The 24,603-nt window shown below is 52.8% G+C and overlaps 1 protein-coding gene across 1 annotated transcript in view; it reads left to right on the top strand.

Moving 5' to 3' along the window:
• The window catches only part of NOS1 (nitric oxide synthase 1), a 59,763-nt gene extending 36,029 nt beyond the window's left edge, over positions 1–23,734 (top strand). The window contains exons 14-29 of the mRNA XM_052797383.1: positions 2,254–2,398; positions 2,840–2,944; positions 3,371–3,429; positions 7,083–7,199; positions 7,441–7,615; positions 8,030–8,168; positions 8,953–9,031; positions 9,566–9,759; positions 10,396–10,565; positions 10,808–11,018; positions 11,764–11,851; positions 12,148–12,269; positions 12,842–12,990; positions 13,614–13,808; positions 14,786–14,904; positions 15,908–23,734. Coding sequence (XP_052653343.1) covers positions 2,254–2,398; positions 2,840–2,944; positions 3,371–3,429; positions 7,083–7,199; positions 7,441–7,615; positions 8,030–8,168; positions 8,953–9,031; positions 9,566–9,759; positions 10,396–10,565; positions 10,808–11,018; positions 11,764–11,851; positions 12,148–12,269; positions 12,842–12,990; positions 13,614–13,808; positions 14,786–14,904; positions 15,908–15,923 — 2,083 coding nt within the window. The 3' untranslated portion in view covers positions 15,924–23,734. The remainder of the gene's footprint in view (positions 1–2,253; positions 2,399–2,839; positions 2,945–3,370; positions 3,430–7,082; positions 7,200–7,440; positions 7,616–8,029; positions 8,169–8,952; positions 9,032–9,565; positions 9,760–10,395; positions 10,566–10,807; positions 11,019–11,763; positions 11,852–12,147; positions 12,270–12,841; positions 12,991–13,613; positions 13,809–14,785; positions 14,905–15,907) is intronic.
• The last annotated feature ends 869 nt before the right edge of the window (positions 23,735–24,603 follow it).

Genomic DNA, 24,603 nt, shown 5'->3' with positions numbered 1-24,603 from the left:
TCAGCAGGGGTGTAGGAATGAAGTGTAATTTGGAGCCGTTGGCTGATCCTGGCCCAAACGCCTCCCCCGTGGGCCATTGGCAGAGAGGTGCTTGTAGGAGCTGCTGGCTCGGCGGCAGCCGGGTCTGCCCTGGTATCTGTGGCCAGGCTGCCAGGTGGCCTTGTGCTGTTCACAGCATCTCCCCACGCTTCAGTTTCCCCGAGTCCCTACTATCAGTTTGTTCCCACTCTTCAGCTGTCACCTTCTGTAAGCTATTTTCCATGGTGCATCCATAAACATGATCAGCAGCTGATGAATGTGCTGCTTAGGCTGACACTGGTGCCTGGGTCTGGGCTGCAGCCCGGGGCTGGTGGAGAGCACAGGAAGATTAATTGAGCCATTGAGTTAGAAGAAACAATGCTTTTATTTGTGTGTGTGCCATTGATAAATGATTTTATAAAAATGTGAGCATGGCAGGTAATTTAAAAAAAAATAATCTCCATTGTTCCCGATGTAGGGCAGAGGAATTATTTTTGTAATTCACCATTAATCCTGTACTGGATCTGAGCTAATCAGCTGAACAAGTGGCGGACCGAGCCCAGCAGTCCTTGGCACTGGTTGCAGCATGATCTTGATGCCTGTTCAGACAGGCTGTGCTGGTTCTGGCCAAATCAGAGCGTTCAAACCTGCAGACCCTGCCCGTCCTGACCCTCCCCTCCCTTGGAGCCACTGTAAGCCCTGGGGACAGCGGACACCATCATCCCGGGAAAGCAAAGGGGCAACTTGAATAGGCAGAACCCTGCTGAGGAGTGATTGCATAGCAGCAAATATAAATGTTCCTGAGGCTGACTTTGATATGGAGGGGAGCTGCCCAGAGGAGGCAGGACATACCAGCCTGGTGGGATTTCTACCTCTTCTTTCCTCCCCCTTTTTTTTTTTCCCCAAGTGATTTTCGAAACCTAGAGCATTTCTTCCTTCCTGGGCAGGAGGGGCAGGGGCAATCTGGGCTTCTCTTATGCTGCCAGTGGAACCAGTCCAGCTGCAATCTCCGTTCCCCATAGCTCATCTGAAGGGGATGCAGGAGTCCTGCTGAACTTGATCACTTCGGGGCAGGGTCTGATCACTCTGTCAAAGTGAATCAAGTAGCTCTTATTCTTGCAAAGGCCACAGAGATGCTCCGTGCTCTCTCTGCCCCCCTAAAACTGCCCCTTCCCTATTGCGACACCCCAGGCTAAATCCAGCCCTGCCTTTCTGGTGGCCCCATTTAAAGGCTTGACGGTCCGTTTAGAAAAGGTGAAGATATTCTGCACTTAGGAAAAATAATGTTGATGTGATTATCAATGGCCCTAAAATAACAAACTTGCCACACTGGGCTCGGTGCCCCACCATGCAACCCAAAGCTTGCTCATGACAGCCTCCCTTGTACCCCATCACTGGTGCCAACGCAGCCAGCAGCACTAGCAGAGACAAGGAGCCAACGTTTCAAGCTCTGCGTCACCTTGGCCAGGATTAGAGGGGCCGGTGACCTCTCAGGGCCCCTCTGCCCTGCTGTCAGAGCTGAGCTAGTGGGGAAAACTGGAGCAAATGCATCCAGTCATGATTGCAGCCACGGGAGGCAGCCGGCTAGACACAGCCCTGCAAACACTCAAATAAATGTGCAACCTCTCAGCCTCAGGAGGGCTGTTCCTCTGAGTAAAGTTCATAGCGTCGCTGGAGTGCAAATCAAAGGGACTACAGACAGCTTCATCTGACCTCTGTGTCTCGGGGCTTTGTGTGTGATGTGTGGAGCCCAGGCACTTCTGCTCAGCTAGGACACCTCCTGCAGAAAGGCAGCCAGGTAGGATTTAAAGACATGAAGAGATGGAGAAGCCACTGTTCCTCCCATAGCTTGGGCTCTGGTTGGCCTCCAGTTTTTTCTTTGGGGTTATCTGGTCACTGCTTTCAGCAATTGCTGCCCCTGATTCTTCTTCTGCTTCTCTGTCCCTGCAGAAAGAGCACTTCCACACTTGGTTTAGCATTTTCCTCCCTATACCCATTCAGGTGCTTCAGCCCTGTCTTCAAGCCCCCCCATCTAGTCTTCCTCTCTGACAAGCCAAGAGAGACAGACTCTTCCATAGCTTCCCTGTTTGCCATATAACAACAACAAAAAAGTGATGCTGCAGTTTTTAAGGCAGGCTGTTCATTTAATAATAAATAAAATGGTGTGAATAGTCTGAGCTAGGGGCACCAACAAGGAAAAGAGCTCTCTTACCGGGATTTATTCTTGCTTCCTAGAGCTGTGAAGTTCTCAGCCAAGCTGATGGGACAGGCCATGGCCAAGAGGGTCAAAGCAACCATCCTGTACGCCACTGAAACAGGGAAGTCACAGGTCTATGCAAAAACTCTGTGTGAAATCTTCAAGCACGCTTTCGATGCCAAGGTATTGTACCAGCTCCCAGCCGCCGCGAGATCACGTGCGCATCTGGGTGGCCCAAGGAAATACGTGGCTGTTGGAAAATACATGGCTCAATGCATGTGGAGCTTCCCAGCTGCCAAAGGTCTTCAGCAGCTCCCAGGATATGACCCTGTGGGTCTGGATTGAAGCCTGCACAGGAATTTTTCCAGCTAATTTCCAGCTAATACTCCTGCAGGCATCGTAGCATACAAACGCCTACTGCCTCTCAGCTGGTAGCCCCATGGTTTGTCCACATCCCTTGAGGCTCTTGTTCTCATCCTCCCTGTGTGGAGATCTCTGCTAGTGCACTGGCACGGAGTCAGCAAGGATATGCTGCTCCCATCCCCAGGGGGACTGGGGTCCATCCCAGGAGACTGGCTGGTGGTAGATCTCCCCACCAAAGGCTAACATCTCTGTCGCTCCCAGGTGATGTCCATGGACGAGTATGACATTGTGCACCTAGAGCATGAAACCATGGTCCTGGTGGTCACAAGCACCTTTGGCAATGGAGACCCACCTGAGAATGGAGAGGTAGGACGGAGCGCAGGGATGGGTGACTAGAGCAGGGATGTGGGCAGGGGAACGGGGAGAAGCATCCTCTTTCTGCTCAGCCTGAGCTGGAATGGCCCAAACCAGGTCTGGGTGCTGTGTGATACCTGGTGCTGTGCCTGCCTGCCTCCAGCCTGCTCTGAAATAAGGATATCTACTTATTCTCTGCTGTGAGACAAGTAACTAATCTGTTGCTAAATTCCTGCTGTACAACTGATGTCAGTGTCACGCAAAAGGCGCCAACCCCTTGGCTGGGGAGCCACGACCTCTTCCAGCCCTGTCCAACAGCCTCGCAGGCTGCTGGGAACAGCGAGCAGAGAGCGGAGCCACAGCCCAGGTTTTGGTCACAGCTTTGTTTCCTGCAGAGACTGGCAAAACTGATGGCCTTTTTTTATTTCTTCTCTCTAGAAATTTGGCTGTGCATTAATGGAGATGAAGAATCCCAACTCCAACCTGGAGGAGAGGAAGTAAGAGCACCCCAAACCCCTCCCTTCCCACTCAAAACCCCAGCAAGGAGGCAGCCCCGCAGCCAGGACAGCCTGCTTCTCCGCTTCCCTCCTCTCGGAAGGGAGTGTGAAATCCTCACGCAGGTTTCAAGTTTGCAAACGTCCAAGGGATGGGATGTGCCTGGAAAACCAGGGGATGGAGCAGGTGGAGGTCCCAGGGAGGACAAAAGCACCGAGCCAGGCATGCCTGTGGACTCCAGCTTGTAGTTCCCTGGGCTGGCATTTTAAAGCTTCTCTCTTCAACTGTAAGAGGCAGGCATTTATGAAAAAAAAACAAATAAAAGCAGGAATTACCCCCAAATCATCAAATCTGAGAGCTGAGGCTGTCCAGGAGACTCCAAAATAGTAAGACTTGGAGGTAGAAGGGAGTTCCCAGCTATGTGGATGTAGGTGGGGGAGGCCTTGAGCAGCAAATTTAACTTCTTGCATCGTGTGAAAATATTTCTCGGGAAAATAAGAGCTGTTATAAATTCTGGCTGTGATGTTTCTAACAGCGAGTCTGGAACTGGTAGCTTGGAGACAGGCTCTGGGTTTTTAGAAAATCCCCCATTGCTGGAAGATGAGCCTTGAGCATCTCAGTGCATGTCCCAGAGGCTGGGAAGTGAGGGCAGCTGGCAAAGTGTTAATCTTTTGGGGCCTCCTCTTATTTTAGCTATTAGGTACAATACATTTCACTTAAGTGGGACACTGCTCTGCTCTGGAGTCTTTCCTCAGTCAACACAGCGATACTTGCAACTGGCAAAAGGCTGTTCCTTAATTAAGGAAGAATTAGCACTGGCCATTGGTACAGTGCAATTTAACTGCCTGACTTTCTGCTTGAGCAGCGCAGAGCAATGCCGGTGGGACTGCAGAGCGGTGACAAACCCTGCCGGGCAGGGCAGGGACCGATTTGTACCTCTCCGCTGCTGGCGACGCAGCAGCCCCGAAGTGGTCTCCTCGCAGTGCAGCCAAGTCATCTGATGGATCCCCGCAGGGCTCACGAGCCGAAAACCCATTAGGTTTCTAATGGCCTCGTGCCTTAATGGGGACAGCTGACAAAATGGGACGTGCAGGCTGCCCTGGAGGTGTCTGGATGGAGAAGGGGCATTTGGCATGTGGTTCTCACCCCAAGGATCTTCACTTTTGGGGGCTGTGCTGGTGAAACATTGGGCTGGGTGTGGAGGTGTCACCCACGGCAAGCCAGGCAGATTTGAGGAGGACAAAAGCACCTGAGCTTGGTGCTGGCTGTCCCAGTCACCTCTAAATGTAATTTAAGGGACTGGCAGGAGTTTCTAAGAGCCAGGACAGCCTGTGGCTTGGTTATCTGACAGCAAAAGTAGTCAGAGTGCTGGAAACAGCAACCTGCGAGGACAGATCAAAAGGGTGAGAGCTATTTTATCTGGAGAAGAGGAGACAGAAATGTAGTGTGGTAGCAGACTTCACATACAGAAAAGGTGACTGCAGAAGTGGAGGGAATAAATTATTCCCCGTGGCCCCCCCGGGACAGGCCAAGAGGTCATGGCTCTGGATGGTAGGAAGAGATCATACTCATCATATCACAGAATGGTTTGGGTTGGAAAGGACCCTAAAGATCATCTAGTTCCAACCCCCCTGCCATGGGCAGGGACACCTTCCACCAGACCAGGTTGCTCAAAGCCCCATCCAACCTGGCCTTGAACACTTCCAGGGATGGGGCAGCCACCACCTCTCCGGGCAACCTGTGCCAGTGCCTCACCACCCTCACAGGGAAGAACTTCCTTACATCTAATCTAAATCTACTCTCTTTCAGTTTAAAGCCATCACCCCTTGTCCTGTCACTACATGCCCTTGTAAAAAGTCCCTCCCCGTCTTTCCTGTAGGTCCCCTTTAGGTGCTGGAAGGCTGCTATAGGGTCTCCCTGGAGCCTTCTCTTCTCCAGGCTGTACAACCGCAACTCTCTCAGCCTGTCTTCATAGGAGAGGTGCTCCAGCCCCCTGATGATCTTTGTGGTCCTCATCTGGGCCTGCTCCAACAGGTCCATGTCCTTCTTATGTTGGGGGCCCCAGAGCTGAAGGCAGTACTGCAGGTGGGGTCTCATGAGAATGGAGTAGAGGGGGAGAATCCCCTCCCTCGACCTGCTGGTCACGCTTCTTTTGATGCAGCCCAGGATACGGTTGGCTTTCTGGGCTGCAAGCGCACATTGCCAGGTCACATTGAGCTTCTCGTCAACCAATGCCCCCAAGTCCTTCTCCTCAGGGCTGCTCTCAATCCATTCTCTGCCCATCCTTTATTTGTGCTGGGGATTGCCCTGACCCTTGTGCAGGACCTTGCTGACATTAAGCATGAAAAAAAGCTTTTGCAATGAGAAAAGGTGGTCTGGAGGAGACCATCTAGGGAAGATGGGCAGTGTCAGCCTGGCATCTGTAGGAAAGGGCTGGAGAGAGCAGCTCCTGCCCATGCACCCTATGGGCTCCCAGCTCCATGTCCACCATGGGATGCTGAGGGTGGCCGAGACCTCCCAGGGCAGGGATCGGTGGCCTCTCTAAGCCACAGCATCTCAAGGAGCCTGCCAGGGCACTGCGGCTGTAGCTCTCTGACCAGAGCCCAGGGGTTTTGCTGTGGTTGTATATTTGGTTCCTTGTGTCTTTCAGCAAGGGTTTTCCAAGGATTTTCAGAGGCATTCATAAGCCATCCCTGTTTAAGGACCTGCTGTTCAAATGCAGCCCATCCTTCAACAGTCATCCCCTGCCACAAGGACCTATTCATTTCAGCAAAAGCTGCTGGTGCCCTGACCTTGGGCCCAGCACCCAACTGGGACATTTGGGCTTCACGCCCATCTAAACCAGTGGGCTGTGCTGCCCTGCCGTCGCCACGTAACCCGGGGGTGAGGACACGGCCCAGGGACAGCAGAGAAAGAAGTGGGTCCATCCAGATGGAGTGAAGCAGAAAAGTGTGAGAGGTCTGGGCAGAAAGGAGGAGGCTCTGGAGCAGAGGTGAGGCACAGGGCTCCTCGACCCTGGCAGCTATTTTGCTCAGGGGTTGTCTCCTGTGCGTGGTATGCCGGGTGCAGGAGGTCTGCTGTGACTCATCCGCACACTACTGCTTCATTGCTCTGGCAGTATATTTAGAAACTCTTGTGTAGAGCAATTTTTGAAGATGGTTCAATTCAGAAATACTTCTGCTGTTGTCAGATTTTTTTTCTTCACTCCCCTTCCCCCTCCTCATCCCCTCTGCTCTCGCTCCTTTTTTTTTTTTACTTCCTATGAATGAAAAAACCTTCAGAATATCTGTTCATATACCCAACCTTATGTGCACCCAGGGAAGGACAGGTAAAGCCAAAGGTCCTGTCAGCTGTGCACCGCTGTAGACAATGTGGTGGCCAACACCTGGGTCAACCCACTGGGAGTTACTGGGGGACCTCATGGAGCAGAGCAGGTCCAGCTGGGGGGATGCAACATATGGGCTGCTATGGCTTAACCCCGGGAGGTTAAGCCACTGCTCTAGCCACTGATCATGGTGTCTGCTCATGGAATATTGAGCCCTGAGCTCTGGTTTGGTCTCCTCCACACTCTGGTCCCCTCTGAGCACGCAGCCCAGTGGGAACCACATGCGCATTTGTCACCACTGTTAATACTTGATGCTGTTGCTGTTCACAGGAGCTACAAGGTACGTTTCAACAGCGTCTCCTCTTACTCGGATGCACGGAAATCCTCCAGCGATGGCCCTGACTCCAGGGACAACTTTGAAAGCACGGGACCCCTGGCTAATGTCAGGTAAATAGGACAGGGTGGGAGGCAGCAATTTCTTGCTGCAGAAGGGACAGAGCAGAAGCTGGTGCTCCACAGAGCCCCTTTTTCCTACCGCAGCTCTTTCTTTCCTAAAACGTGATGTATTTTTGCAATGTGCAGAACCCTCCACGCTCCTTCATGCTGGGGTTGGCCGTGGTGGTGCAGGAGGGGTAGACGTCAGTGTCCCTCCCAGCTCTGGAGCCACAGCTGTGCCACCTCTCCGCAGGTTCTCCGTGTTTGGGCTGGGGTCGCGTGCTTACCCCCATTTCTGCGCCTTTGCCCGGGCAGTGGATACCCTCCTGGAGGAGTTGGGTGGAGAGAGGATCCTCCGCATGGGAGAAGGGGATGAGCTCTGTGGCCAAGAGGAGTCCTTCAGGACCTGGGCCAAGAAGGTCTTCAAGGTAACCAGCTTCCCTTGTGCTCCAAGAAGGAGCAGGGGGGGAGAAAGACACAGGGACAGAGCAAAGCTGCTGGTTAGAGCTGGATTGAAACCCAGCCTTTCCTTCCCTACACTGGGACACCCGGCCAACACCCTGGCCCACAATAAAAAGGTTGTCCATATTCTGGTGGAGCTGATGCTCTGGTTTGTGCTGACTGCCAAAGGGTGAGCACTGTGTTGAACTCCTGCGTTATCCCAGATGCCTGGGGAAGGAGGGCACCACAAGCCATGCCCATGGCCACTGGTACAGCCCTACACCGTTGGGGGCTGCTTCTCCATGTGGACCAAGGTGGGGTGGGACAAGGGGGGTCACGGGGCTCAGTCGGAAAGCCCAGGGGCAGCGGGAAGATGCCTGAGAGCCTGGTGCGTGCTGCAGGCAGCGTGTGACGTGTTCTGCGTGGGCGACGACGTCAACATCGAGAAAGCAAACAACTCCCTCATCAGCAACGACCGGAGCTGGAAGAGGAGCAAGTTTCGCCTGACCTATGTTGCTGAGGCCCCGGAGCTCACACAAGGTACAAAGACGGGGTCATTCCGGAGGGGTCTGGGCGTGGGGCAGGTGGAGGAGAAGACATAGTGGGCTCAGGTGGGGGCAAAGGGACCAAACCTCCTTACTTACTCTGTGTTAAACCCCCAGCATTTCAGTCTTGCCTTTCCCCTCCATCACATGCCCAAGGAGCAGTTTGTGATGGTCTCAGGCCCCTCTGGCTGGTCCCTGTCTGTATCTGTAACAGAGATGTTCGGATACGATCTGATCTCCCTCCTCCTGACCCCATTTTTTGAAGCAAAGAGCTGGAAACCTGGGAGCTTTCCAAGCTCCCTTTGTCCAAATGCCGCTCCGCCGAGCGTTGCGGTGCAATGGCAGGTCCAGCCCACCGACACCTGGCCCCTCAGCACGGCTCCTGCAGCTGATGATCTGCCGCACTGGCTTAGCTCTTCTTGAATTCAGGCACTTTGCTACCAGCCAGGTGGTACTGGCAGCGAGAGGTGCATGCCTGCACATGAGGGCACGTCCCCGCTCCTCGTTCGGGTGGTTTCGGAGTCCTCCTCGGTCACTAACAAAAGGGACATGTGTTTGGTTCTCCCCTGGGGTTTCTGATCCCCCAGGCTCGCTGAAGCTTTGCAGGAGATGGGGGCAGAAGGGTGGTTGAGCCCACGGTCCGCTCGCTGCGGCTGGCGTCAGCCAGCTCCTGTCCAAAGGGCTGAACCCGCAGCAGCAGCCAACAGCCCTGCAAAAGCCAGAAGCTGTCTGCCTTGGCCACGCTCTGCTGCGTTGCTTCACTGACTTCTCCTCTGCAGGACTGTACAGCATCCACAAAAAACGCGTCTATGCAGCCCGGCTTATCACACGCCAGAACCTGCAGAGCCCAAAGTCCAGGTAGGAGATGCTGCTGTCCTGGGAGTTGAATGCACTCGTGGTGCACCCAAGCATCTGTGCATGCGGTGCTGCAACTAACCGTTGGCCCCTGAATGTCCCATGGATACCGTCTTTGTGCAAATCAACACCAAAGCTGGAAGCCACGCTGAACCCGGTGAAGGGTGTTTCCTGCCTTATACAGTGAAATCTCTGCCACTACGTAAATCAGCCTGCTGCCTGTAAGGATGAGAAGACGGGTGGCTGCATTTATGGAGTGGTAGGGTGCAAAGAAAGGATAAAACTGCTGAAGCAAGAGGTTAAACTGTTTTTTCCCTTTTAAAAAGTCCCTGAGGGTGAGTCAGTGGCGGGAGGAGGTGGGCACTGCAGTCTCCTTTCTAGCTCCCTGCTGCAACTTTGATGACATGCTCAGCGGGGCACCAGGGCTTGGAGATGTCACCACCACCCAGCACACCCAGTGGCTCTTGAGGCCAGAGTTCAGTGACTCCCTGAAGGTGTCCCCCAAAACACATCCTGCTTTTTCTCCTTTCCCTGTAGCCGCTTGACGATTTTCCTGCGCCTCCACACCAACGGACACCAGGAACTCCAGTACCTGCCTGGGGACCACTTGGGCGTGTTCCCAGGGAACCACGAAGACTTGGTCAGTGCCCTGATCGACAGGCTTGAAGATGCCCCTCCGGCCAACCAGCTGGTGAAGGTGGAGCTCCTGGAGGAGAGGAACACAGCTCTAGGTAACCAGGACCATCTCAGCGTAGAGGTGGCCTCTCTCCTCCTCGCCCATCCCCTATAGCAGTTCTTGTAGCTCCTCGGGGAGGTAGGTGGCCCCCAGGAGAAACCATTTCCCATCTCACTGCTGTGTTTGCCTGGATTGGGAGCACCTCCTTCAACCGTCCTCTGCCCAGAGCCATCTTTCATCTGCACTTGGGATGTAGAGCAAGGGTTTGAAGGGTGAGCAGGACCCTGGGGAAGATATTTCCTTATTCTTCAGAAAAATTAAAGGTGTTTATATTCTCATGGAAAGAGCAATGTCTAGGACTGGAAAGAAGAGTTACGAGATCTTGATGGACCATCCCAACACTATATTTCAGGGATAAATCTGATACCCTACTGCCATGCACAGTGTAACAGGAGATGGAAAACTATTAACTCAGAGTGGCTGAGGCTGAAAGTGGTGGAGTATCAGACTCGTATTTGTGCTCATTGTACAGCATCGCACTTGTAGCATGAGAGTATCTCATTGACTCTTCTTTCCAGCTCTTCATCATTCACTGTCTCAGAGCTGATAAGGGGAATGAAAGCAAGAATTTGTCCGCCTTGGCTCTTACGCTCAGCTGATGCCATGGTTGTGCTGAATTCCCTCCTGGCAGGTGTCATCAGTAACTGGACAGATGAGAACCGTGTCCCACCATGCACCATCTTCCAGGCTTTTAAGTACTATTTGGACATCACCACCCCTCCCACACCCCTGTTGCTGCAGCAGTTTGCTTTGTTGGCCACCAGTGACAAGGAGAAGAAACGTCTGCAGGTCCTTAGCAAGGTAAAGCCTCAGACCCCAAACCCCAAGGCCCTGGAGACAACCACAGCCCCAGGGCATTTTCGTCCCACACTGTGGTTAGGCTGAGTCTCTACCCGTGACAGCAGGGCTCCTCCTGCCTGCCTTCACTGCCACCCACTGCAGCTTTGCCATAGGCTCGGTGGGATATCGGTTGAGGCACCTGGCTTGAAAGAGGTTGATGCTGCAGCTCTGTCCTCCCTCCCTCCCTCTTTCCCTGGCTGCAGGGCTTGCAGGAGTACGAGGAATGGAAGTGGTCCAAGAACCCCACCATTGTGGAGGTGCTGGAGGAGTTCCCCTCGGTGCAGATGCCCTCCACGCTGCTGCTCACACAGCTCCCCCTCCTCCAACCCCGCTACTACTCCATCAGTTCCTCCCCAGAGATGTACCCAGGCGAGGTCCACCTCACCGTGGCAGTGGTCTCTTATCGCACGAGAGGTACCATGCTCATGCAGGGCTCAGTGGAGACAGGCTTGGTGTGGAGAGCAGGGAAAAAGCATTAGCACATGGGCAGCACCACAAGGTCTTTGGCAGAGAGATGTTATTTTAAAGCCTTTCTACCTGCTGCAGTGACTAGATTCCTTCAGCCCATGACACTGCTGTCCCATGTTATAGAGAATGGCCATCGATCAAAGGGCAGTGTATTGCAGAGATGCCAGATCTGGGTCAGGTACCAGCCATGGCGGCTCCAAGCTCCATGTGAGATCATCACACCAAAATCCACATTGCCACAACTAGCCAAATTTCTGTACCTGTGCAAGCACTGAGGTGTCCAAGCAGCCCTGGTCATGGTGTAGATGGACGCAGCCCCGTCGCCCCTGCAGCAGGCAGGACACAGGGGAAGACACTGGCCGTTCATCTGGAGCTGCCATGGAGGGCTTGTGTCTGGAAGCACCGTAGCATGATGCTGCTTCTCCCAAAAAGGACCAAAGAGAAGTTGGGTGCTTCCTAAGTACTGTGGAAGTCCAGCTATCCCAGGGCTGGGTCCTGGGTGAACTTGGGTAGCTCCACAGAGGGATTCAAGTGCCAAACTTCTGCCAAGTTCGTGGGGGATGGATGCAGAGATACTAAAGTTTTCAGTGAGGTGTGTATGTGGGAAATAGCAGGGCGGGTTTCAGACAGGAAAGCAACTGGAGTAGTTGACTGGTGTGCCAAGTACAGACCTCCTTTTCTCCCCTCCTAGATGGAGAAGGACCAATCCACCATGGAGTCTGCTCCTCTTGGCTCAATCGGATACAGACCGATGAAGTAGTGCCCTGTTTTGTAAGAGGGTAAGTGGTCCACACGAGGCAAGGGGTGAAAAAGATGGGGTGAGCCCCCTTGCAGGATGAGCTCTTTGCCCTCAATTCTTCTTTGCAAAGCACTAAGGGTGCAGAGAAAACCAGGCTGGATTTGTGAGCAAATGAGTCCCTCTTGGGTGCGGTTCTTCTGCACTAAAATGTCGCTTTCTGGGATTTCACCTCGTTTTCTACCCCTCCCTCTCTGGGTGGTGTCTCAGCTTGCTGTGGGCAGAGGCGAGGGAGGGAGCATCCTGCTTGGGTTTAACTGGTGTCTTCCACGTGTGCAGCGCGCCTGGGTTCCACCTGCCCCAGGATCCCCAGGTGCCCTGTATCCTCATCGGCCCCGGCACCGGCATCGCCCCTTTCCGGAGCTTCTGGCAGCAGCGGCTTTTTGAAATTCAGCACAAAGGTGGGTTGACGCTTGTTCCTCCTGTTTCTCATCTCAAGCAGTGCTCAGGAACCCTGGGCTGGTGGCGTGGGGATGGGGGGCCAGTCTCCTGCCCGGGCTGCCCCAGCAGAGGCAAAGGGCTTCTTGAAGCAGCGGCTGTCCCAAGTGCAAATTTGGAGGCCAGCCCAAACTCCCCAAAACAAACACCAGGAAAATCCTGCTGTAAAACTTTGCGAGTTTTTTATGGCAGTACTATAATGCTGGCATTGGTTTTTAAAGGCCATTTAATGCAGATTTATGTAAAATATACATTTTTCACTGATCATTTAGAGCATTTAGGAAAAAAAAGTTTAATATCTCCCCAAAACCTGGCACAAGCGTCCCTGCCATGTGACCCCAGGCCGTGTACTGTCTCAGGCAGTGCATTACCTCCTCCTTGCTGGTTTTTCCTCCCCCCCCAGTTTGGCCAGGGAAAGCTCCTGGAAGTCTTCTGCAGCATGCTGGGGCTGCTGGCAGATCTGAAGGGAGGTGGCTTGCAGAAAGGGGGGTATCAGTGGTCCCCGGGCTAACTGCTTGCCCCATCTCTCCCCCAGGTCTGAAGCCTTGTCCTATGGTCCTGGTATTTGGCTGCCGGCAGTCCAAGATCGACCACATTTACAAAGAGGAGACGCTCTTTGCCAAAACCCAAGGTGTCTTCAGAGAGCTGTACACAGCCTACTCCCGGGAACCGGACAAACCAAAGGTGCGTGGCGGGCACTGCTCCGGTCCTGGTGCGCAGCCCTGGGCAGCCGTGGCCAGCCGGCACAGTGTGGAGGTGCTGGTTCCTTGGCACAGCCATGGCAACTCATGCCCTGGAGTGGTCTGGTTGCATAAGTGTGCAGGATCGTGCCCTTCCCAGTGCAGCCCCGTTCCCAGGGCGCATCCCCATCCCTGCACCAGCCTGAATGCGTGCCCACATCGCTCACGCTTCGCCCTGGGGAGCTGCAGCCGTCCTCACCAGGCGGGAGCAGATGAGGAGGGGAAAGGCACGTCTTCCCAAGCAGGTGGGCAAGGAGGGATGTCACCCGGTGGCGTGGCCCAGAGACAGCGCAAACATCTGATCCAAATTCCCACCGCCACCTGAGCAGGCCTGGCAATGAGATATATGGTGAAGGTGTGAAAATGCAAGAGCAAAACGACGCTTTGCTGCTTTCCCCAACTCTTTTCTATCGTTGTGGGTGCTGCGAGGTGCAGGCATGTTCCCCCAAAGATGCACTGCACTGCTGCCTCGAAGGCAGCTGGTGCACACAAAGCTGGCCGGAGCGTGCAGGTGGATGGGGCTGAGACGCTGTAGTTAATCTCAGCTCCCACCTCCTCCTCCCTCAGAAATACGTGCAGGACGTGTTACAGGAGCAGCTGGCCCAAACCGTGTTCAAAGCACTGAAGGAGCAAGGAGGCCACATCTACGTCTGCGGGGATGTCACCATGGCCGGGGACGTCCTCAAGACCATTCAGCGCATCGTGAGGCAGCAGGGCCAGCTGTCGGTGGAGGAGGCAGGCGCTTTCATCAGCAAGCTGCGGGTGAGTAGCGTCCGCACCGCGAGACGCCGCGCGAGCTCCCGCCACGGGCGCTGCACCTGGTGCCTCCTCCTGCAGAACGGGCAGCACCGAGGAGACGGGTGCTGGGGGGGGGATTGCAGTTCCCACCCACGCTGTCTGCACCCGGGCAAGGTCGGGAGCGTGATCTTTCAAAGCTTTGGGTGAGCGGTGGAAGTCACCTTGCTTTGCAGGAGCTCTGCTCCAGGCTGCGACCCCTTCAGCCCACGCTGGACTCCTGCGATGAGCCTGCTGCTGTGCTGAGCACTGGTACAAGCTCTTTTGGGCACCCGTGGTAGCCCAGGCAGGGCTTGTTCACCTTGCTTAGCCCCCTCTGTCCCTCCATCGCTGCAGCAATCTAACAGGGCAGTTTGTGGGTCCCCCTCCCCAAATCTCCTCTGTCTGTGTGGATGATGCCCCTGGACAAACCCGTTGCTGCAGACGTTGCAGCTGAAGCATAAATGAGCTCAGTTTGGGACACAGGCCCAAGGACGGATGCTTGAACGGCTCTGCTTCTGCCCAGGAGGAGAACTCAGCCCGATTCCTATGGGACTGCCCCTTCTGCACCATGTCCCCACACTCCATCCAGGACCTGAGGGAGCCCAGAGAGACATTTTTAGCTGGTTTGCAAGCAAAAGCTCTCATACACGGGCTGGCCTCGGGCTGCTTCTCCTCCTGACAGCCAGGCAGTCCCTGGGTTGGCAGCAGTTGACAAGGTCTAATGCACCAAGCAGCTCCGCCACTGCCCCACAGTGTGACCTTGGGAAGGTCATTTCACCTCCCTGCCTGTTCCTGCCCCTCTGACTGCTTGCCCCACCAGCTCTTGTGACAGGCCCCGGAATATTTGCTGTGTATTTGGCACCTACCCACAACACGAGAGCTTTCTGGTGCTGCAGCAACACCAACTGTTTGTAAATACTCTTTTTTTTTCCCCACTGCCCCTCTCCCAACCTCTGTTTCAGGATGACAGCCGGTACCACGAGGATATTTTTGGAGTCACCCTGCGTACGTACGAGGTGACTAACCGCCTTAGATCTGAGTCTATTGCATTCATTGAGGAGAGCAAAAAAGATACGGATGAGTGAGTTGACATGTTTATTTTAACCCCTGCAATTGTCTCCCAAGCGCGTGGGCTGCGGGACGGGGAAGGGAGCTTTTACTTTGGCGCACATGTGGTCCTTCTTAGCAGAGGCTGAAGAAAAGGCATTTGACTTTTGCACTGGAAGGAGAGGCTGCTGCCTGGCAGTCTCTCTGAAATAGCTGTCACCTCACTAGGACAAATCCCCCCTGGCCTTCCCAGCTTATTGCACCCACCGTACCAACATGCTCAGACCTGACAACCCTATCCAAATGGCGATGCAAAGCAAAAGAGTCCTGCCCGCTGCCTGCCTCTGCTCCCCTGCCAGCAAGCTGGCGGATGACAGGATGGAAGGTTTGCAGGACCAGTGGCGAGGGGTGGCTCTCCCCAGCTCCAGTGCTGGCTGCGGGGGGGCCTGGCTGGCTCCAGGGGTGCAGGCAGCAGGTACCCACGGTGGGAGAGGTCTCCGGGCTGCTGCATGCCTGGTTAGGAAAGATCTAGAGACTTTTCTTTCCACTGTCGTAAAAACAACCAAAAGAGGTAAAAAACCTTGACATTTGCTATGTTTGTTTCTGCTCTACCATGTCCTGCCATTTGCTCAGCTCTGTTGTGGTGGGATTTTCCCTGGCTGAGCAGGATTATTTAGGATAAAGGATGGGCAGCTGCCTGGATCTTGCTCCTTGTCCTGGTCCTCAGTAGCCTGGGGTGCAATCCTTTCCCTGCACTCCTGGCTGTGCCATGTAGTGCCCAGCTGACCCAGTGTGGGTTTCCCAACATCCCTGAGGTTTGGTAGGAATTTTTCGCCAACGCAGCACATACTCTGGGGTCTGCACTGTATACAGAGTGCCTCAGTTTCCCACCTCTAGGTAGGGATAAGGGTTACTGATCTGCCCACCTCACTCAGCTGCAAAGGGCTCTGTAAATTCCTTTCTACAACATGGTCAGGGTGCTCAGATGCTCCTCGCTGCTCCCTCTAAGGTCAGCCTTTCTCCCCTTTCCCTTGCAGGGTTTTCTGCTCCTAACTGGACCCTTCGCCCCAAGGGGATGCCAAACCAGTCCCAGCACCTGCTGCCCCCTCCAGCCGAAGGGCAATGGGTTTTGTATTTCACGGACACAGTGGCTCCTTTTCCGCGGGGAACTGCCCACGGAAAGCGCTCTGTCTCTCGTCCTGTTGTTGTGTCCTGATGATGATGATCATGATTTTTATTTCGTTTTCTTCCTCTTTCTCTTGCTCTTGTCCTGTGGCCGTTTCTTTTCACCCCCTTTCCCTTCCCTGGATTTCCCCACTGAAGTACGATGGCTTTATAACCTGCAGTGGCTCTTAACAGAACTTCACATTTCTCCTTCTCTCATGAGGGCATTTTGCAGCTGCATGAAATCACCACCTTCGTGATCATCTGCGGTTTTGGTGTTTTGGGGGAGAGCAGAGGTGGCAGGGGCTGGGCAATGGCTAGGTCTTGTTGCTTGACCAGAGCTGGGGTTTGTTGCCCCCAGGCTCCCCCCTTCCCCAGCTCCGGGCTTGGCTGAATCCTTGCATTTTCATGGCTTTCCTTTGGACTTGTACAGACTATGCCCGAGGCTGGGGGCAGATGATGTGCAGTGCCCTCCTGCCTATGAACTTTGTTCATCCCCAAGCAGCCTGGGTACAAATGTGTCTGTTTTGATCCACAGGGTGGGGATGGCTCTGATTCACGTGTCATGATTTCTCCTAAGTGGACTCTGTGCTATGTTTGCCTCCTTCTCTGCTCCCTGTTCCCCATGAGCCTCTCCTTTTGCTCAGTCCCCACTTTTGCTGGCATGAAAGGCCTCCCACAGAGGAGCAACCACTGAACACGCAGGCTGATGTGTATGCTAGGGAAAAACTCACGGCAATGGCTGCTGCTGGGCCAGGCTGTCCTCCAGAAGGCTTTACAGGAGATATGTGATCTGCACCCATGATGCTTGTGGGAGAGATTGAGGGACCGGCTGCATCCCAGAGCTTTGCATGCTGTGAACATGTGAACCCTCTCCCAGGTGAGACTGGAAAGCTACAAGGATGGGAGAGAAGCGGCTCCAACCCCAGCTGCAAGAGGCACCTCCTGGTAACAAAGCCTATTTGGAAGGCAGAACTTGGAGGATTACGGAGGCTCCTGGTCCTTGCTGAGGATGTGTCGACCAAGGACTCTTGAAAGCCCAGAGAGCATCAGCTCCACTTTAGCGCGGTCTCATGAGCAGTTCTGGGACAGCAAACCCCAGCCACTTCCACAACTTCAGGAGCAGAAAGTGCCATCACGGAGTGACCTGCCTGCCAAGAGAAATACATGTGGCATCTCGGTGGCAAGCCAGTCCCCTCTGTAGGCTCTGCACCACCTGCCAGCGGCACGAGCTGTCTCTGACGGGACATCTCATGTGAGAAGGGAGGTGAGATCGGCTGCAAAGATGCTGCGTGATTCTGGGCTCTGACACGCTCACACCTCAGCCCTGCTGCAAAAATCTGGCCCCAAAAGCAATCTGTTAACACGATCACAGAAAGGTATCAGTCCCTTTAAAAGAGAAAAGCTGTCTGCAAGGTAAAGCATGCGTGACCTTGTGTGTCCTTCTTCCTTCTCCTCCCTTCCTCACCCTGAAGAAGGTTTGTCCTCCCTCATTGCCAGGACAAGGACAGCAGGGCACGGTTGCAGCTCTTGCTGGAGGCAGGAATATGGGGTTGACATTCTGAGCTGGTAGATGCTGGTCCTTTCCTCCTGCCCCTGCTCTGCTGAACTGTGCACTGATGCTTGTATGGAGCAAGGCACCAAAACCGGCGACAGCAGAGGGTTTGTCCAGGAGCTGCGACGGTGAGCTTGCTTTCAGAGGGCTAAGGTTAGCTGCCCTAAGCCAAAGTCAGAACAAAAAGAGCTGCAAGAGGTTTGCTATTCTCCCAGCCCATGGTTCAAGCCGTGCTGGCTCCCCTGGCCCCAGGCCGTGCAGTTATTCCCACCCTCAGCCAGGACCTCCTGCCCTTTCCTGCTGCTTGGCTGGCCGCGTCTCCAATTGCTGTGACCATCTTCTGCAGCTTTGACTCCCTGAATGCTTGAAGCAGCTCCAGCTCAAAACCCAAGAGCAAAAGGCCTCCAGGCACTGGGAGAATTTGAGATCCAGGTCTCAAGTTTTGCTGGTCCCACCAGAGCATCTAGCGTGGCGTAAAATGCGAAGGAATGCTGCCACGGTGTGGCCAGAGCCGAGCTCGCTGGGCTGGCAGGGCAGTCAGAGCAGGGTTTGGAGCCAGGTACAAGGCCAGGTTTGTGTCACTGCCTGGGGACTTTGTGACCTGAAGGTGAAAGCAGGACAGGGCAGGAAAAAGGGAAGCCCATGGTCCACCTCTGTGGGTTGTGCCCTAATCCCAGGGCAGGCAGTGGGATGGGGGAGCTGGGTCCCTTAGCTGCTGGGATGGGTGAATTTGGGCAGAGGTCCTGTCTGTGGGAGACAACTCCCTGGCCCTACAGCAAGCCTGGCCCTAACCCCCAATCCCATGGCTGCAGAAACAGAGCTAACGAAAAAAAATCAAACTCATCCCCTTCTTCTGGGAAATTTCATTCTGGCTCTAGACTTTGTGCTCTGGTCTTCCTTTTAGTAGAAGGAGCGATGCAACCTGAAGAGGAGGTAGTGCCCAAAGAAATGCCCTTGTCTTCATCCTCTTTCCAGTTCATCCTGTGTTGCTGGCAATTAGTTTTCTCCTGTCCTGCCTTCTGCCTGTATCGCTACAACATCTCCCATCTGGAAGTCATATTGCTGCTGGAGTCTGTGTCTGAGATGAATTGGCTTGCTTTTCCTGCACCCCAAAGCTTGCCACCTCCATCTCCCCCTTCCACCTGAGCTGCCAGCGAAAACAGCGGGGAAGCGCAGCGGAGAAGGGAACGGGGCTGTGCCTTGCCTTCGGTGGGATCTCCAAAGGGGTCTGTGCCGGGCAGACAGCCAAAGCCGTCTCAAGTTCAACAGGTATCGGGTAGGTGAGTCCTTCAGAGCCTTTTGGGAGGGAAATGCTGGTTTGAGGCCAGCCTCCCTGTCTGGCCCTGGAGAAGAAACACCGTCCCTGCCGTGAAGGTCCACGAAGTTAATATGTCCCCCAGGGCTCTGAGCTGCCTCTCTGCTCCCTCTGCCTGAGTAGGACCATTCGCTCCTCACAAGCTGCACCACTGGGAATTTTGATTCATTGGTTTTTGTTGCGTCAGTCTCAGACGTCTTAACTTCTCCTTCATCCCCCTCACCTGCAGGGGCTTCGCACTCCCCTCGAGCTTAATTTTCTCCCACAGTGAAGGGGGAAATAAACTTGTGGATCTGCTTTATCATTCCACAAATGCAGCTCTTCCACCAGTTGTCTAGACTCTGCTCATCTCGGTGTGACATTTCTGATGCGTGGGTGTAGCCACAATATCTCCGGCATGCATAAACGGCAGAGAGCGAGGTGGGGTTTGCCGCAGACCGGTGCCATGAGCTGCTTCGGGGTGTCACGCATGGATGGGTTGTGCCTCTTGGGCACTCGGTTGACAAATCTATCACCTCCGGGTACCTGCTGCCCATCCAGGCTCCTGCACAGCCCCACGCGGCTCACGTGGCGAGGGGATACTGGACCTGATGGACACCCAGCCTGATCCAGTGTCCCAGTCCCTCTCCTGGAGGATGTCCACGACCACCACTGCCCGTTTTGAGCAGCTCTGCTCCTTTTCACTCCCCAGGTATTAAACATATAGAGTCTCTTCTCTAAACAGGAGATTTGATTTACAAGACACCATGAAGTGGGTTTTTTTCACAAAGGTTTTAATCCATAGGTCTTTCAAACATCCACAGAAAGTTATTATACGAACTTGAAAACTCATGGGAAATGGTTCTCTGTTTTCCCAACCTGCTGTGTCCACTAGCAGGGAAAAATAAGTTGTTCATTCAGTGCAAGGGTATCTACTGCCTGTGCTGTTGATGACTTCAGAGGTTTCATCTCCCCAGAAGGACTGCCTGGGAGTTTGTTGTTCTTCTATTTATGAGAGACAGCGGGAGAAAAATGAGACTTCTGTCATCAGGAGTAGACTCACAAAGATGAAACCTCCACGATCGTTGCTGGGTAGGCCTGAGCTCGTTGCACTAGAGGAACCAAGCCAGTCACATCCATACTGGCCAGAGAAATGGGGTTTGAGTTTGGGCTGTCCACACTCCCTGTCCCTGTCCTGTGCCTATGCGTCCCCAGGGGCAAGCAGGGGACTCTGGCTCACACTGCTCTGGGTGTGAACAACGTGTCCGTGCGTGACCGGCAAACTTGCAGTTGTGTCCTGAGCAAACGTGATTGCACCTATGCAGAAGAGGAGATGGGAAGAGACAGGAGCTGCATGAACCTGTGTCCAGCCTAACTGTGATTGCTCCGTTAGTTCCTTTACCGTTAGTACGCGATGCCTCTCACCCCGTCCCAGGCTGCAACCCAGGCTCCCTCTACCACTTCCCTCTGGAGATCCCTCCTTTCTCCTTCTCAGCCCTGTCTGCCCAGCCAAAAGGTGCAGCGAGCTGCTCGGCAAGGGCAGGTCCTGGGAATGGCAACGGACTTACAGTGCCTTGTGCTGGGAAGAGACTATTGCACCGGGGTTGCCCTCCCGTTCCTGCTCTCTCCGGAGATGCTCCTAGCACACAGAGACTGGGGGCTGAGGGAAACAGGTGACTTCATTTTACAAGTGAAATTCTTGGTGGGCAAATTGCCCCTAGGATAACTGAGAGCAAACTTACAGCCCTTCTCAGCCGTGCTGTGCAATTAATCTCCCAGTGATGGGGTTTTATAGGGGTATGGAGGTGGTGCAAGGTTAGAATGTGGGTGCAAACTGGACACCACCTTCTGCAAGCACCACAGGTCTGCAAATACCTACCACATACACAGAGACTGTGTTTTTATTAAGCTGGGGGCAGGGGGGAGAGGGTGTTTGTGCTTGAAGCCTCGTGGACTTGCACCAAGCCCAAGCCAAAGCTGCTGCCCCCTGACTTACGACCACTGAAGCCATTACAGTCCTCTGATTTGTACCTGTGGGGAAGCTGCAGTGAGTTCCCAGCATTTTTTGGAAGGAGAATTTTATGCTCAAAACTAAATTTTGTTCCTGCTTTCACTGGGGACCAGTTCTCAGCTTCAGAACTGCTCTGATAACTTTGCAATTGCTTTGATAGCTCCAGAGAGGAGCGCAGTCCCTTTACAGAACAGATGGAGACACATTTTCAGGACCATTCAACTTTTCTGTAACTCTGTCTTTGTTATAACAATTTCTTCTGCTATAACAGGAGGAGCAAAATTTGGCCAGTGATGAATGCTCTTGAAAACCGTATTCCTGAACTTGGAAAAAATTAGTCTAGAATCCAAGTCCTCCCAGACACAAAATACCTTCCACACCCACCGGCTTCAGTGGCATCGGGGATTTCAGCAGCTTGCAGGATCAGGCTTTCACAGCAGCAGCAGCGGCAGCAATTTCATGATGGCAGTATTTTTGCGTGTGTCAATCTGCACTTGCACTTGCCTGCAATGCATGACTCTAGTAATCCATTTGAAATCTACCCTCGACAGGGAGATCTGAGCTCTAGCTTCTTCCATATGGCCGTGTGTATTTAATAGGAAATCAGGGGAGTGGGAAAAAGCTCATGAGATTGCTGCTTTAAAGCACTTGGTTCCAGAAGTAAAACAGACCTTACCAGAGGTCAAAATTGGCTTGATTTTAGCATGGGTACAAGGGCAACTCATGAAATATTTAAGCACTGTAATGCAGATACACCTTTTTCCTGCTGTGCCAGGAATGAAGTAGACTAGAAACTCTTGGCCTCCACCCCTACAGATGTTTGGCTGTGATGGAAGTTTGAGCCATTGAAATCGCAGGAAAAAAAAACAGATTGTGAGTTCATAGCTGAGCAGTTGCAGCTTGTTTAGCAGTGAGAGCGTCTCACTGCGAGGGCTGCTGCTTTCCTGCCTTACTCATCCATGTACCTACCTGGCCAGATTTCAGGGAGGGAGGAGGGAGGAAGCACTTCAAAAGCAAGAAAATCCAAACTGTGAGCCTTGCCCTGAGCATCCCTCATTTAACAGGAGCCTACAGGCCAAGGCTTTGCAGCTACTCCTCACTACCACAGCAGGGAAGTGGGCAAGACACCAGGGGCTTCTCTTGTATCCGCGGGCCAAAGCTTGCAGAAGCCGTTCTGGGGCTGTGGAAGAGCAGGAGTGCGGAGCTGGGCTGCGGGTAGACCCCTGCACGGCCTGACTGCAGTGTTTGCATGCAGCTCTCTGTAGGGCTGGTTCAGAAACCTGCTCGTGAATAACACTGGGCAAAGTATTTTTCTTCCGGGGGCATTCTTAATACTTTAAAAATTTAAAGACTAAATACTGAAAAAATTTATCTAAAACAGCAATTGATTTGGGGCTTCTTTTTGTTGCTTTGTTTTCATGCGTTGGTTTTGGGTGGGGAAAGCAAACAAAAAGTATATCAAATTGTTTTGGATTAAATCAAATATATTGTTCCCGCAATAATTTCTAATGGAGATTTAAAAATTTTCCAAGGGCAACAAAACTGCCTTAATTTGTATTCAACTCCAAGAAGAGACATTAACACCACTTGCTTCTGAGCCTGCTTTTTTACTTTTCTCTCTGTGTGATCGTGGCATGGAAACATGTCTTAACAAAATACACTTAACAGTACTCAACAGGATGTCCAGAAACAGAAGACAGTGTTTCAGAATCTCCCCGTGCCCAGCATTGAAGTGATGGCTTTGAAGCCAATGAAATTCAATGCAAAATTTCTGCTTTGCTAGAACTCTACAAAATAGGCAAATGTCCACAATTCCCAATGTTAAATGTGCTCTGCTGCCTTGAGATGCCTTCAAATAACCCTGGGATCTGTACGCTGAAAAGAGCTTGAGAATAGGCTCCCTGGTCTGCAGCAACATCCCCAGCTCTTCTAGAGTGTACACAATTCCCCAGGCAGTAGATGAACAGAGTAAGATGACTTTCAGCCAGGACTCATTGCTTTTTAGATTGCATGTAGTTAGAAACATGAGTTCTGCCAGCCGCCCAGGGAATTTGATATTCAGTGCCAATTAATTTTTGTAATGGGAACAAGGATTTATTCCCTCAGTTCCCTTAGGCACCTTTGAAAAGCGTAAGCCTCAAAGGTTGGTTTGGATTTTTTTTCTGGTGGCCTTTTTCCTGAAAAGCAGTGGTGCCGAGATGAGAAAGGGGACCGGTCTGTGAAGGGTGGCAGCTTTGGGGCAGGCAACTCCCAAACTTCCCATTGCAGAGGTTTTCTAAACTTTTCAGGTGTGGGTAAATTCTGCCCTGCTAGATGGGACTCCAACCTCTCGCTGCTCTCTGGTCCTCCTGCTCCTTCCTCCCTCCCCTCAGCACCTCCTCATGTCACTGTGCCTTCATTTGGTTTATAAAATGATGCCATGATTTAAGACTGGCACATTGTCTTTACTCTCACTTTGCATCCCATAAGACAGGTATGTGTGGAGAGGGGCTTAGCTTATTTTGTAGTTTTTTGTGTGATCCTAAGGTAGGTTTCTTCTGAGGAGTAAAGGGGTGGGGATAGTGGGAGCAGGAATGAGCCGGTGTTGTATTTGATCATACCAGTGCTTTAAGCGGTCAGAAACATGTTTTTCCCCTACCTCTGAGCTCTCAATGCTGCTAAAATCTCTGCCATTCGTACAATGTACTCCAGACCCCTCTCTCGGACTGACTCTGGCTCTGTTTGCAAGATATCCACATTGTTCTAAAGCATGCACCTCTTTCTGTATAGTTCCAATCTTCTGATTTTATGGAATACTTATGCCTGTTTGCATTACGGTCAAAATAAAAAAGTGAACTAAACTCTAGCGGACCTTGTTCTTCTCTTATAGATTGAGTTTCAGTGCTGAAAGGCCTCTCCTGATATCTTGGCCTTGCTCTGGTTCGCTACCTGTAATGCCGGAGCGCTATAAAGAGGATGGTGGCGTCAATCAGCATTATCTATTGATCTGCAAGACAGGAACGCTTTCTTATAAGGTTGCTTGAGTCACAGCATTACATGTTTCACATCATTTATACCACGTCCACTGGGAAAATGCCACAGTCAAGCAAGAAGGGCTGTCTGCACACAATCCAAGGCAACTTTTAATGCTGGAGCCTCAGGAATGCAGCGGCAGTACTCGAGAGACCTGGGCAAGAAGAATGGCTGCATGTGGCCAGGTGAATGAGCCAGAAGCACGGACATGGCTTTTTTACATGGGAAGGTAGTGTGCTGTTGCAAGGGGGTAGTAATGTGCCTTTATTTAAATAGATCCCTTCTTAGGGCTCCCTGCAGAGCAGCAGGACACAGATGTGATGAGGGCAGAGAGATCCTAAGTCATCTGCAAGAAGCAGGTGACGTGCGGAAAACAGACTCCACAATCGGTGAGATTGTAAAGTAGGTATGTTCATTCAGCGCTGGGCAGCACGGGGGGTAGTCCCACCAAAGTCGTGTGCGCCTGATTTGGCAGTTCACTTTAAATTTATACAGTCAAGTGTTATATATACATAGAGTTTCGCAATACGCCTATACATAGGCATTACCTATCCCCGCTTCATATTATAATTAGCTCTAGGAAGTCATTTCCATAGTCTCCTCTCAACTGCGCTTGCGCAGTGCCTCCTTATGGTGGTCGTCTGGTGGTCGTGAAGATGAAGGCTGTATGTCTTCTTCACAGTGAACTCTTAACCTT

Source organism: Harpia harpyja, chromosome 9 (assembly GCF_026419915.1).
Source record: "Harpia harpyja isolate bHarHar1 chromosome 9, bHarHar1 primary haplotype, whole genome shotgun sequence".
Lineage (NCBI taxonomy): Eukaryota > Metazoa > Chordata > Aves > Accipitriformes > Accipitridae > Harpia > Harpia harpyja.
Note: the sequence above shows the minus strand (reverse complement) of the source record. Positions and strands in the feature narration are given on the sequence as shown.